We start from the raw sequence: 13,786 nt of genomic DNA, 5'->3' as shown, positions 1-13,786 counted from the left end.
AAACCTAGGGAGCATGTTAAAAAGCAGAGACATTGCTTTGCTGACAAAGGTCCATCTAGTCAAAGCTATGGTTTTTCCAGTAGTTATGTATGGATGTGAGAGTTGGACCATAAAGAAAGCTGAGCACCAAAGAATTAATGCTTTTGAACTACACTGTTGAAGATTCTTGAGAGTCCCTTGGACTGCAAGGAGATCAAACCAGTCAATCCTAAAGGAAATCAGTCCTGAATATTCATTGGAAGGACTGATGCTGAAGCTCCAGTACTTTGACCACCTGATGCGAAGAACTGACTCATTGGAAAAGACCCTGATGCTGGGAAAGATTGAAGGCAGGAGGAGAAGGGGATGACAGAGGATGTGATGGTTGGATGGCATCACCAACTTGATGGACATGAGTTTGAGCAAGTTCTGGGAGTTGGTGATGGACAGGAAAGCCTGGTGTGCTGTAGTCCATGGGGTCACAAAGAGTCAGACATGACTGAGCGACTGAACTGAACATATTAATAAACATAATATAAAAAAAATGTAAATAATGACATCAAAAACATGGGGGTGGGTAAAAAGGTGAAGTTTTTATAGGCAGTTGAAGTTAAAATGCTATCAGCTTAGAATGGATGATTTTAATCTATGAGATGCTTCATGTAAGTTTCGAGGTAACCACAGAGCAAAAATCTAGGGCAGATGCACCAAAGATAAAGAGAGGGGAAAGAGCACACCACCACAGAAAATAACCAATCTACAAAGACAAACAGAAACAAAGCGGAAAAGAAACACCAGGAACACTAAGCCACCAGAAAACAGTAAGATGGCATCAGCAAGTGCTCCTGTGTTTGCATGCTCAGTTGGTAAGTCATGTCTGATTCCTGTGACCCTACGGACTGAAGCCCACCAGGCTGCTCTGACCATGGGAATTTTCAGGCAAAACACTGGAGTGGGTAGCCATTTCCTCCTCCACGGGATCTTCATGACCCGGGGGCTGAACGCACCTACCAATAATAACTCTAAATGTAGATGGAATGTATTCAACAAAAGGCAGGTGGATAGATATTTTTAAAGATGCAACAGTATTCTGCCTATGGTAGAATCACTTCAGCTCTAAGGACACACATAGGCTCAAGGTGAAGGGATTGAAAAAAGGTAAGTTAATGCAAGTGGAAAGCAAAAGAAAGTAGGGGCAGCTGAAATGACATCAGACAAAATAAACTTTAAATGGATAAGAACAGATACTACACTTGATATGAGTCAAAAAGCTGAGAAGCAACAGACATAAACTTAAGCTAAAAATACTGTTGGATGGCATCACCAACCTGATGGACATGAGTGTGAGCAAGCTCAGGGAGTTGGTGATAGACTGGGAAGCCTGGCGTGCTGCAGTCCATGGGGTTGAAAAAGAGTTGGACACGACTGAGCGACTGAACTGAACTGAACTGAAAAATACTGTCAAGTACAAATTTTACTAATACAGTAATTCCAAAGGATAAAGGAGCAGGGCAGTGACTTTGCCGAGGACCCATGATTTCCGAGTATTCACTGTGCCCAGTCACCTTTTAATTATCATCACATCCCTGTAACTCAGAGATGTAGGTGAGCTGACTTGCCCTATGGCACACAGCTAGGTGAGAGTCTTCTGGGACCAACAGTAGCTTTTGCAAAGACACTCCTGCTGTACTTTAATCACTTCCACCATCTGACACATTCTTTTTATATTATTCTGTTTCCTTGGGTCAAAGAATCCAACTCCTGAATTAAGGTTAAGTAGGAATTAGTGGCAAATCAAAAGCCAAAATCACTTCAATCCTTTTAATCTCCAAGTAATGCTTTTAGTCACAAAAGTATGGAATAATATAGAAAATTACAAATCAAGTAACCTTAGTGTTCATAGGTAAGCACTAATACATTTTAATGTACCAAGATCATATTAAAAAATTACTATGAAACATTTTCTTTCACATGCATTTATAAATACATTTTTTATCAGAGCGCACATGGAGTGAGATACTTATTATTCTATTGTCAATCCTAATTTTTATTTCTTGGAAATTACCTCATTATCGAGTTGAGTATTTAGCATATTACTGCTTTATACATTCCTAAGTGTTCTGTGATTCCTAAGCATTCCAAGCATTATGTGATCACTAGAAATTGCCTAGATTTTTTATTGTGTTAACACTTAACATGAGATCTTACCTCTTAAACTTTTAAATGCACAATACAGTATTGTTACATGTTGTACAGCAGAGCTCTAGAACGTATTCATTTGCTGAACTGGAAATTTATGCCTGTTTAACAACAACTTCTATTTCCCCTACCCATAGCTTCTGCAATCATCATTATACTCTCTGTATAAATTTGACTTTTTTTCTGTTTTTTTTGGGGGGGGAGGTGATCCTTTTTTCAGCTCTATTGGATATCCCTGATCAACAAAATTGTGAGTTATTTACAACATGATTAAAAAAACATTGACCAACTGAACTGGTTTTGCCTGTTTATATAGGTTGACTTGGGCTTCCCAGGTGACTCCAGTGGTGAATAACCTGCCTGCCAATCCAGAAAATGTAAGAGATGCAGGTTTGAACTGTGTAAGGGTCAGGAAGATCCCCTGGAGGAGGGCATGGCAACCCATTTCAGTGTTCTTGCCTGAAGAATCCCATGGACAGAAAAGCCTGGATGGCTACAGTCCATAGGGTTTCACAGAGTCAGACATGACTGAAGTGACTTGGCATGGCATAGGTTGACTAATCAAACCTCGAGTCACTTTATAGAGACAGCACTGTGTACATGCAAGACGGGAATCCATGTCTCTGGAACCAATCGGATTCTTAGGTTTACAGGACCTAAAGAAATCTTGTCACCGCAGCCCTTGACAGAGGAAGGAGTACTTCAGGAAGGAAAAGCTGCCTTCCAGGTGCAGGAGCAGGTTATATGGAGTGATTCAAGACTAGCCAATCAGCTTCCAAATTTGAAATTCCCCTAAGTCTTTAAATTTTGCCCCACACCCTGGGTCAAGGAGACAGATTCCAGAGCCTCGCCTCCTGTCTCGCTCGGCTCGACCTCACAATAAAAGCTCTCTCTTTCCTCAAAACCCAGTACTATAGTTAGTACTGGCTTCTTTGCACATCGGGCAGCCAGCCCTTGTTCAGCGACATAATTATCTGATACACTGTGAAAGGACTTCCTCCATCAAGTTAACACACCTGTCACCTCACATATTTACCTTTTGGGTGCGGGAGGTGTGAAAACATTTAAGTTCTTCTCGCTCAGCAAATGCCAATGATCCGACTCAGTGTTATCAACTGGAGTTGAGTTTGACTATTTTAGATACTTCATGAAAGTGGAATTATGCAACTTCTGTCCTTCGGTGATTGGCTTACTTCATTTGGCACGAGGGAGCCATCTCACTTCTGGGGCTGTATCCAAAAGAATCGAAACCGGGATCTCAAAGAGATATCTGCATTCCCATTTTTATGGCAGCATTAGCCACAAGAGCCAAGGTGTGGAAACTACTTCATGTCCATTGACATATGAATGGATAAAGAAAATGTGGCATATATACAGAATGGAATTATTATTCAGCCCCAAAAGAAGAGGATACCTTGCCATATGCGACAACTTAAGTATATTTATTTTCAAAGTAACGGCAGACTTCTGGTTGGGCCAAGACGGAGGAAGCCTCATACAAAAGCCTCTCTCTTACGCAGATTACAAGTGAAATTCAAGACAAGAGGACAAAGAAGCATGCGTTTGCAACTTTATGAAGTAAACACTAACAGGCAGATGGGGCCTGGAAGTCCAAAGCTGAATACCAGCCTGTTAGGGGATTATGGTGTTTTTTTCCTGCCTCTTGTCTCCTAGCTTACCCAAAGCAGGTGATGTCCAATAGCAGCTTGAAAGTTAAAACCCTGGGATCCACCTCTTCTTTTCAGCCAGAAGAGTGAAAAAGTGTGAGACTTACACAACGAGGAGTGAGGGAGGTCATCCCCATTTGTTTGTTTTCCTCCCTGGTTATCACATCTCCCCTGCAACCTCAGTGATGACAGAGGCGGCTAAACCCTGAGAGATGACCCGCATCTCTGGGCAAAGGAGCAGGGAAAGAGGCTCCTGTTTTCTGAAGGGGGGGGGAGAATGCCCATTATTCTCCTTTTCTTTTCTCTTGCTACTTCACCTGAAAGGTCAACCTGGCCATATGGAACTCCAAGACAGTCTGGAGGCTGAAACACTTTGAGGAACATGTAAGAGGGGCCCTTGAAGCCTGAGAACGTGGGTAGAGTCCTGAAGAGGAGAGGGCTAGAGAAGGAGACTATTCAGGCCTGTGTATGAACCAACATAGGTCCTAGGCCTCCCCTGAGCCTTATGCACAGACAAACCCAACGAGGCAAAGCAGAGGCTTGGAGAAGTGAACTACAGTATGAACTGCCACTCAGCTTCCAGGTCAACACCTGATGGTACATGTGCCACATGGACACAACGTCCTGGAAACGGCACCCAGGCTGGAACAACGCAGAGGGTAAGGCACAATACATGCTGGAACACAGATTCATAGGCTTCTTCATAGTAACAGCAGAGAAAGGAACAATCTACAGAGGAGTTTAATAGGAACCAGAGTATCATAATAAGCAAACTGTCCAGGGTATCAACCAAAATCCCACAACAGAGCATACAAAGAACTAGGAAAATCTGACCAGTTCTCAAGGGGAAAAGGCAATCAACAGACCCAGCTCTGAGAAGGAATTAGCAGACGAAGCATCTGCTTCATGGCTATAACCACACTCAGTGAGGTAAATCCTCTTGAAACGAATGGAAAGAAACAAGTTCTTCACAGAGAAGTAAACACTACAAAAAAGAAGCAAATAGAAATTTTAGAACTTAACATGCAAAATCAAACATTCACTGGATGGACTGAATAATGGAACGGAGAAAACAGAGGAAAGACTCAGAAAACCTATGAATCGATGGAAATGGCACAATCTGAAAAAGAGTAAAAATGAATGAGCATTGTCTCAGAGATGTGTGAAACAATATTGAAAGTTCTAATTTTGTGCCATTGGAGGGTCTAAAGGAAAGGTGCAGAATAAAATATATGAGGAAAAGAATGGTTGAAAATGTCACTGGTTTAGAGACACAGATCTAAGCTCAGAAACCTCACCCTGACACAATCAATCTGATATTAAAAAAAAGCAAACGTGAAGAGTAATCTTGAATGCAGTCAAGGAAAATGACCTGTTACACATCAGAGAAGAACAACTTGAAGGACTGTGACTGCTCATCAGAAAACATAGAGGCCAAAAAAGAATGGAATAACATCTTTAAAGTGTTACAGGAAAAGATCAAATCAGGACATTATATCCTTAAAGCAAAGATACCCTTAAAGATTGAAAGCCAAACAAAACTCAATGACGGCTGATGGAGACAATAGAAAACTAAAAGAATTCTTTACCAATTTGCTATAAAAATACATGAAAGGAACTTCTTCAGGCTGAAGTCAAATAACACAAGAAAGTCTGCAACTTCAAGAACAAAGGAAGGGCAATGGAAACGGTAAGTATCTGGATAAATTATCCTCTTAAATTATTTAATATATGCATGACTTTTTTTTTCTTTTGGTCTCACCACACAGCTTGAGGGATCTAAGTTCCTTTACCAGGGATAGACCTCAGGCCCCAGGCAGTGAATGCAGTGAGTCCTAACCACTGGACCTCCAGGGAATTCTCTGTATGACTCTTGAATGAAAAAAGGATACCACAGTCTCAGAGGGTGGCATTCAAATCATATAAAGGTGACACATATGACAACTATAAAAAAGAGTGTCAGGTAAAATAATCCATATGAACGTAAGTCTTCTGCATTTTATTTAATTGGTAAAATATTAACTCTCGACTGTGAGACTACGTGTATACACAGTATTATTCTGAGAACTGAAAAATGACAAATTCAAGAAAAAGTGGACAATCTTAATAGTCCTGTGTTTAGGAGTTGTGGATAAGTTATCTAAAACATTCACATACGTTTTTCTGACAAGTTTTTCCCTGAGTTAATTGCCTAGGAGTGGGTTTATGGGTCATGGGGTAAGTATGGCCCTCTCCGCCTGCCCTGGCCGCTGCCTCAGGGGTCACCCCAGCAGGATCTGGGTGACGCGGGCACTTCTGCTTTTAGCGGCTCTCCCCTCCATTGATGCTAGAGTTAAAGGCAGGAGGATGTACAGGCGCTGATGCCAAAGCTGCCACCCTGGGTGTGGGGGTGACAGGGCGTCACAGCCCGGAACCCTGCTCCCCTTTGTTGGGTGGAGACCCCCGACAGGTCTGGAGCCCAGACAGGAGAGAAGAGCCAGATGTCCTGCCAAGAAGCTCATCGCCCTCAAGGTAAATACTTCCAACCCTCAGACCCCAGGAGTTTCGGAAGTGCCAGACTGTCTAGAAGCGCATCCTCACCTGCGCACCACCCGGCCTCGCTAGTCCTCTGCTCATGCGCCATCCCTCCAGCACCTTTTGCACCAAGCGCACGCGCCACATTCTTTGCTCACGGGTTCTAGAGCAGCCTCCCAGCAACGCGCCAAGCAGCGCTCGCTTCGCCTTTGGCCGAGTTGGCAGCTGAACCAGAGTGCTCTGAGCCCAGCTCTCTATCTAAGCGCCGACCACCCAACCACGTGCCCTATGGGCAGTTACCTGGGCAGGCCCTGCCCCTCACCCCCACCCCAGGCTCTGGGGGGGCCAGCACCTACCAGGAGGGCTCGGCCGCCCCCAGCCCGGTCCCCGCACCCGCCGATTTTCCGTGGCCGGCCCAGGTCACCCAGCTGTCCGAGCCCCGCTGTCCACTCGCAGGCCAGCCCACGAGTATCCGGTGACTCTGCATCTGCGCTTTGTCACAGCGTCTCTGAGACGGTGTTCTATTATCCCGCAGACCCTGCGCTCCTTCCTGGGGGTCCTCACCTCCCTCTGCAGGCGACATCATCGGAGGAAGGCGGTGCTGGGTGCTCGCATCTCCACGATGTGCCGCGGCTCAGCGTCCGCAGTGGGCACGGTCACTGTGTGTAGTGGGCGCCAGCAGCAGGTCACCCCCGTGCCGCCCACCACACGCAGGTGTGCCCCGGGCTTCTGCACAGAGAAGATGGTGAGGAGGGCCCTGGGAGAGAGCGGGAAGGGGATGGCCCAGCAGGACGAAGACCCTGCATTCACAGAGGACCATCAGAAAACGGGCCCCAGTGGCTCTCGGGGTGCACGATCAGCATTTAGGCCCCTAGGGGCCCCGGGAGACCTCTCTGCCTTCGTGCCCAGGCCTGGGTCTCTGCGGAAAAACCTCCATGCCAAGAGCTCAGCAGACAGATCCACCAAGAAACTCCAGACCTCTTGTGTGAGCTCCTGCCCCCAAAGAAACGCCATCACGAGCTCCTACAGCTCCACCCGAGGTTTCCTGCCAGGCCAGAGGAGAACGGGCCCCCCCATACCGCGAGGGCCGCCCCGGAGGTCCTCGAGGAAAGGGAGCGAGGAGGGCCCGCCGCCGCCCTGTGCCGCGCCGCTGGCTTCCCAGAGCAACAGCCGGCCTGACGAGGACGCGGAGGCAACCAGGAGGCAGAAACGAACGTGGGAGAACGGCGCCCCAACGTCGGACAGTCCCAGGCCCCGAAGATGCAGGTTTCCTCTGCTGCCGCGCAGGCGAGGGGAGCCGCTGAGGCTGCCCCCACCCCTGACCTGGGTTTCCGAGTCACCGCCGAAGACCTGGATGCGGAGAAAGCAGTGGCGTTTCGGCGCATCAACAGTGCGCTGCGGAAGGAGACCCCAGCCACGCAGCCCTGCTGTCCCTTCCCCGCGCCGGCCGACCCTTCGGGCCTCGGCAGGGCTCCTCGGCCCGAGAGAGGCCAGAAGGAGTCGGCCTCCCCAGCGCCAGTGGACACCCGGGCGTCTGCTGGAGGGGCCTCCTCCGCGCATCCCTGGTCAGGGGGGCGGCACGGCTCCCCCGGCCCCTCTCCTCCCAGTCCCAGGCCCTCCCAGGCCCTCCTTCCCACTCACGGCCCCCAGCCCCGTTCACCTTGCCCACCCCCGCTTCCTCCCCAGGATCAGGCAGCTCGGGCCTGTCTGCTCGGCCCCCAAGCCCCTCCGCCCCTGCTTCAGCCCCCACGCTAGGCACGGCGGGTGCAACAACCAGACCCTCACCCTGCACATCTGGGGGCCTGGCTCCCCACCCTGCTTCTGACACCGAGGTCACCCCCCATGGACACCATTCCACTCTCCCAGTCTCTCCTCTTCGGGGCTCCCCCTGACTCCAGCGGGAGCCTCTTACCTTCTCCCCAGACCCTGCAGACACCCCCCAGGGACAGCGTGGCCTCTGTCACAGTCAGCACCAGCCTGCCTGGACTCGGGTCCAGCGGCTCCTCTCACACCGGAGCCCCTGGCCAGCCCATCTCTGGGGCCCCTGATGTGCAGCTGCACGCATCCCCTTCCTGGGACCACTCTCGGCACTATGGAAACCCAGCAGCTCCAGGCCTAGTCGGGGACCCAACCTCTGCTCCAGGGCCCCCAGTTCCACCCACCAACTCCCCCATGGGCACCCATGCCAGCACCCAGCCAGCCTTGGCTCCCACCCCAGCTGCATTCCCATCCAGCCCAGCCCCTTCCCCTGGCTCTGCAGCTGCCAGCTGCGTGCCCCCAACCATGCCCAGTGCTGGGCCCAACAGCAGGCCGCGCTGCTGCTCCACAGTTGGCAAATTGAGCACAGCCCCCTGCAGGCCGGGGGTCTCTGCAGAACCTCGGGGCATTGGGAGCAGAGGGTCTGTCCTGGATCTGAGCTGCCCCTTTGCAGCTCTCAGCATTTCAACAGAAAGAAGGGGAGCCTGGAGAAGAGTGGCCCCGGAACACCTGGTGCCTTCCTGGCCAGAAGCCCCCCATGATGACCACGGGGCCCAGGGCTAAGAATAAGCCCAGCACTAAGAACAAGCCCAGCACTAAGAATATGCCCGGCTTTGGAGGTGCTACTGCCCCCATCTGCAGTCACATGCCTAAGGGTGCACCCAGGCAGAGCCCCCATACTTCCAGCCGAGAAGACAGCCCACCCCCAGCCAAGGCTGCCTTCAGGGGCGTGTCCACCTCAGCCTCTACCTCTAGAAGCCCCAGCTCCAGGGGGGTCACAGCCAGGAAACACCACGCTGTTAGGGACCCATCACCTACTCAGGACTTGGCTGGACACGAGACCATTGGGCCAACAACCAAGTCCTCCTCCTCCGGGGCAAGATCCACTCCCTTGGGGTCTAAGAGGTGGATGAAGACCTGAGCCGAGAACTTTGGGGACAGACAGTGTCTACCTTCCTCCCAGGCTGGGCCTCCTGTGGGCCCTGTTTCCATGTGAAACCCAAGCCTAGCCCTAACCTAATTCCAGAGCAAACTGGGCGCCTGGAGATACAGCACTCTGTTCCCTTCCCCCGCCTGCCATCTTCCCCTCTCAGAGGTGGGTGGTTTGAGGCTGTTGTCCCATATAGTCCTGTCCCCTCCACTCCTGGAGCAGGGGGAGGCCTCCTGTTGCCTACACAGCTGACTCCTCCCTTCTCCCTGTTTTCCTTCCAGAACCTTTGTGTTAGCTTTGTAACTTATGAAAGTTTTGTTCTCATTCCTTTGCAGAATCCTCACTTGTCTGTGACCCGTAGAGCAAGTGTGGAATAGCATTGGCTTCTATGAGTGGTGACACGGAAAGCCAAACCTAAGTGTTTTAGACTTTCCTGTAGTCCTGTTCATGAGGTATGTAGAGCAGTACAATGTGATGGCTACAAGGACCAAATACTAAAAGTTTAAGTGATGAAGCCTGAGGCCAAGATAAGTCAGGAAAGACCGGATCATCCCTGTCTGTTGGAATTGCTGCTTCTCACCCACCTCTCTGACTTGAAGCGGTCTGGATCATCCTGAAAGTATACCAGGAGCCCACACGCTATGCACCGGTCTTTTATTTTTGTCTTTATTTTAGCCACACCCATGGCATGCGGGATCTTAGCTCACCAAACAGGAGTCAGATCCGTGCACGCTGCATTGGCGATGTGGAGTCTTAACGGCTGGACTCTAGATAAGTCCCCACCCTAGTCTTTTCTAATGCAGCAAATCTCTTTTCTTTTTTGCTTTTAAAATCCCATGCAAATGACTGACCTACATATACGTCTCCCCTGGGCTTCCCTGGTGACTCAGCTGGTAAAGAATCCGCCTGCATCGTGGGAGACCTGGGTTCAATCCTTGGGTTGGGAAGATCCCCTGGAGAAGGGAACGGCTACCCGCTCCTGTATTCTGGCCTGGAGAATTCCATGGACTGTATAGTCCATGGGGTCACAAAGAGATGGACACAACTGAGCCACTTTCATACATCTCCCTTAAAGAGTATGGGATTGGCATTGAAGCTTCTGGAAAGGGGCAACAAGGAAAGCTTTAATTAGGATGTGACAGCTCCTGGAGCAATCTGTGGCATTCTGCTTTTAAACAACCAGGAGAATTCCCTGAATACACCTCTTCACTTTTCTAATAAATGAGAGGCAACTGTTTGTAGAGGAAAGAAACAAACATTATTTAACTATAAGAGATTAAAAGACTTTCAGTTTGTGGCCCAGTATGTTTGGAGCTTAGAGATCATCATTCCTGTCATCACAATAGGAGAAAAGCTGAACAAACTGAAAACCAACAGTCCTGAAATCTGTCAGAGAACTGATGCCACGTGGTAAGCTATCACCACCACAAGACCTAGATAAGTGACTACAGAGAATTATAGCTTCACCAAGTACAGGACTCTGCTGGAGCCCAGATCTGGGTAGCAAAACTTAAACTATGAATTTCTGCTCATGGTAGACACGCTTAAAAACTCTAGGGGAGGGAGCAGTCTTATAGGAGCCACCACCATTTCATGGATTATACCACCACCCACATTCTCAGGGTGAAGATCAAAGAAAAGCCCTTCATACTTCTGGCATGGGAGAAGAAAAGCAATCATTTTGAAACATGCCCAAAGCAGTTCTGTTCTCCTTAAGAATGCTTTCCCTCAAGGGAAAATTTACCAGAACAACCACCTTAATTTCTATCAGATCATAAGAAAGGTCACTTCCTGGCCTGGAGAAAGGAAGTCCCCAAGTCTAGTAACATGGTTCCAATCAGGAAAGGAGAAGGTCAAGGCTGTATATTGTCACCCTGCTTATTAAACTTATATGCAGAGTACATCATGCAAAATGCCAGGCTGGATGAAGCACAAGATGGAATCAAGATTGCTGGGAGAAATATCAATAACCTCAGATATGCAGATGACACCACCCTCATGGCAGAAAGTGAAGAGCCTCTTGATGAAGGTGAAAGAGGAGAGTGAAAAAGCTGGACAACATTCAAGAAATGAATATCATGGCATCCGGTCCCATCATTTCATGCCAAATAGATGGGGAGACAAAACATTGACAGACTATTTTCTTGGGCTCCAAAATCACTGCAGAAGGTGACTTCAGCCATCAAATTAAAAGATGCTTGCTCCTTGAAAGAAAAGCTATGACAAACATAGACAGCATATTAAAAAGCAGACACATTACTTTGTCAACAAATGTCTATCTAGTCAAAGCTATAGTTTTTCCAGTAGTCGTGTATGGATGTGAGAGTTGGACCGTAAAGAAGGCTGAGCACCAAAAGAATTGATGCTTTTGAACTGTAGTGTTGGAGAAGACTCTTGAGAGTCCCTTGGACTGCAAGGAGATCAATCCAGTCAATCCTAAATGAAATCAGTCCTGTATATTCATTGGAAGGACTGGTGCTGAAGCTAAAGCTTCAATACTTTGGCCACCTGATATGAAGAGTCTACTCATTAGAAAAGACCCTGATGCTGAGAAAAACTGAAGGAAGGAGGAAAAAGGGATGACAGAGGACGAGATGGTTGGATGGCATCACTGACTCAATGGACATGAATTTGAGCAAGCTCCGGGAGTTGGTGATGGACAGGGAAGCCTGGCGTGCTGCAGTCCATAGGGTTGCAAAGAGTCGAACACAACTGAGTGACTGAACAACAAAAAACTCACATTAAAGACCTATTTACCTCAGTTGTTTTTACCCAATACATTATATGTTTAGTGTTCAACCAAAAATTACAAGGCATTCTCAGTTACAAATATAGTGGCAATTGATTCAAATATATCGATAATCAAATTTCTACTTCAAAACTGAAGGAAAAATAAAGACTTTCTAAGATAAAGCTTGGATTTGTCTCCAATAGACCTGCTTTGCAAGAAATGTTAAAAGAGGTTCTTCCCAGAAGGAAAAGGAAAGTGATGTAGGTTAGAAACTTAGATCTATATAAAGAAAGAAAGAGTATTAGAGAAGGAATAAATATAAAGGTAAGGTAAAATTAATATTTTAATATTTTAATTGTTATTTTTTTATCCTTAAGTGACCTGATTCATTTAGTTCAAAATAATTGCAAAAATACAACTGGTGACAATAGTTCATGGGTAAATGAACCGGTATGAGAGCAGTTATTTATGAGATAGAAAGGAGGGACTGGAAATACTCTTTAATAAGGCACATGCACCAAGCATGAAGAAATACAGCACTATCTGTTTATGAACTTAGGTTAGTTGTAAGTGTATACTGTAAACTATAAGGGAACCACTTAAAATCTTTTTTTAAAGAAGTACGTATAATTAATTTTCATGCTAAATGAGGAAAAATTGGAACTATACAAAATATTCAAAACCAGAAAAGGTGAAAAAAATATTTAAAAAATATTTAAAATTTGATGGATACAAAATCTAAGTTCCTTCCCCCCGCCTGGCAATTTGTCATTTCACTGCACTCTCTTCTTGCTTGCTTGATTTCTGAAGAGAAATCCATTATGACTGTTACACTAATTTCTCTACAGGTAAGATTTTTTCCCTCTGTCTACTTTAAAGGTTCTCTCTGGCTCTGATTTTCTGAAGTTTAACTATGATATACAAGGGTGTTAATTATTTGGTATTTACAAATATAGTAGCAATTGATTCAAATATATCGATAATCACTTTAAATATTAATGGTCAAAATGCAGCAATTAAAGGAGACCCTCAGGATAGATTGAAAAAATAAGCCCCAACGATATTGTCTCTAGGAGATCCAGGTTCGATTCCTAAGTCCAGAAGATCCCCTGGAGAAGGAAATGGCAACCCACTCCAGTATTCTTGCCTGGAAAATCCCATGGACAGGGGAGCCTGGCGGGCTACAGTCCATGGGGTTGCAAGAGTCAGACACAACTTAGCAACTAAACCACCACCACATATTGTCTATAAGAAACTCATTTTAATTACAAAGATACTTTAATTAAAAGATTCAAAAAATGATAAATTATGCTGACACAAAGCAAAATAAAAGCTAGAATAGCTATGCTGCTGCTACTGCTGCGACTTCAGACAAGGAAAGTTGTTAAGAGATAAAGAAAAGGTATTACATCACGTTAAAGAAGTCAATTCTCCAAAAAGACACAACAATCTTTAGCATACATGCATCTAACAACACAACATTAAAATATGTAAGGCAGAATCTGATAAAATTGCAAGGAGAAAGATACAAATCCGCTATTGTAGTGCTAAACACAGCTCTTTCAGTAACTGGTAGATGCGGGAGGCAGAAAATCAGTAAGGATGAATTGAACAGTATCATCAATCCACTAGATCTAATTAATTTTATAAAATACTACATCTAACAATATAGAATACAGTCTTCTCAAGCTGATATGAAATGTTCACCAGATAGCCCACATTCTGGGTAAAAAAAAACTCACACCTCAAAAAACTTAAAACAATATAAATTATGCAAAATATATTCTC

At 46.5% G+C, this 13,786-nt stretch overlaps 1 protein-coding gene across 1 annotated transcript; it reads left to right on the top strand.

Annotated features, from left to right (window-relative positions):
* The first annotated feature begins 1,792 nt into the window (after window positions 1-1,792).
* Window positions 1,793-12,180, top strand: LOC145526697 (uncharacterized). The gene is made up of 2 exons (XM_081542977.1): window positions 1,793-8,956; window positions 9,603-12,180. Exon 1 carries the CDS (start codon window positions 6,982-6,984, stop codon window positions 8,182-8,184), a length of 1,203 nt encoding a protein of 400 aa, XP_081399103.1. The 5' UTR covers window positions 1,793-6,981; the 3' UTR covers window positions 8,185-8,956; window positions 9,603-12,180.
* Window positions 12,181-13,786: the final 1,606 nt, after the last annotated feature.

Source organism: Giraffa tippelskirchi, chromosome 11 (assembly GCF_054371585.1).
Source record: "Giraffa tippelskirchi isolate mGirTip1 chromosome 11, T2T-mGirTip1v1.2.pri, whole genome shotgun sequence".
Lineage (NCBI taxonomy): Eukaryota > Metazoa > Chordata > Mammalia > Artiodactyla > Giraffidae > Giraffa > Giraffa tippelskirchi.
The sequence above is the reverse complement of the archived record's forward strand: the minus strand, read 5'-3'. Positions and strand labels throughout refer to the sequence as shown.

Bases quoted from the DNA above. Each gene is read 5' to 3' on its own strand.
- LOC145526697 (XM_081542977.1), top strand. From the start codon at position 6,982: ATGTGCCGCGGCTCAGCGTCCGCAGTGGGCACGGTCACTGTGTGTAGT.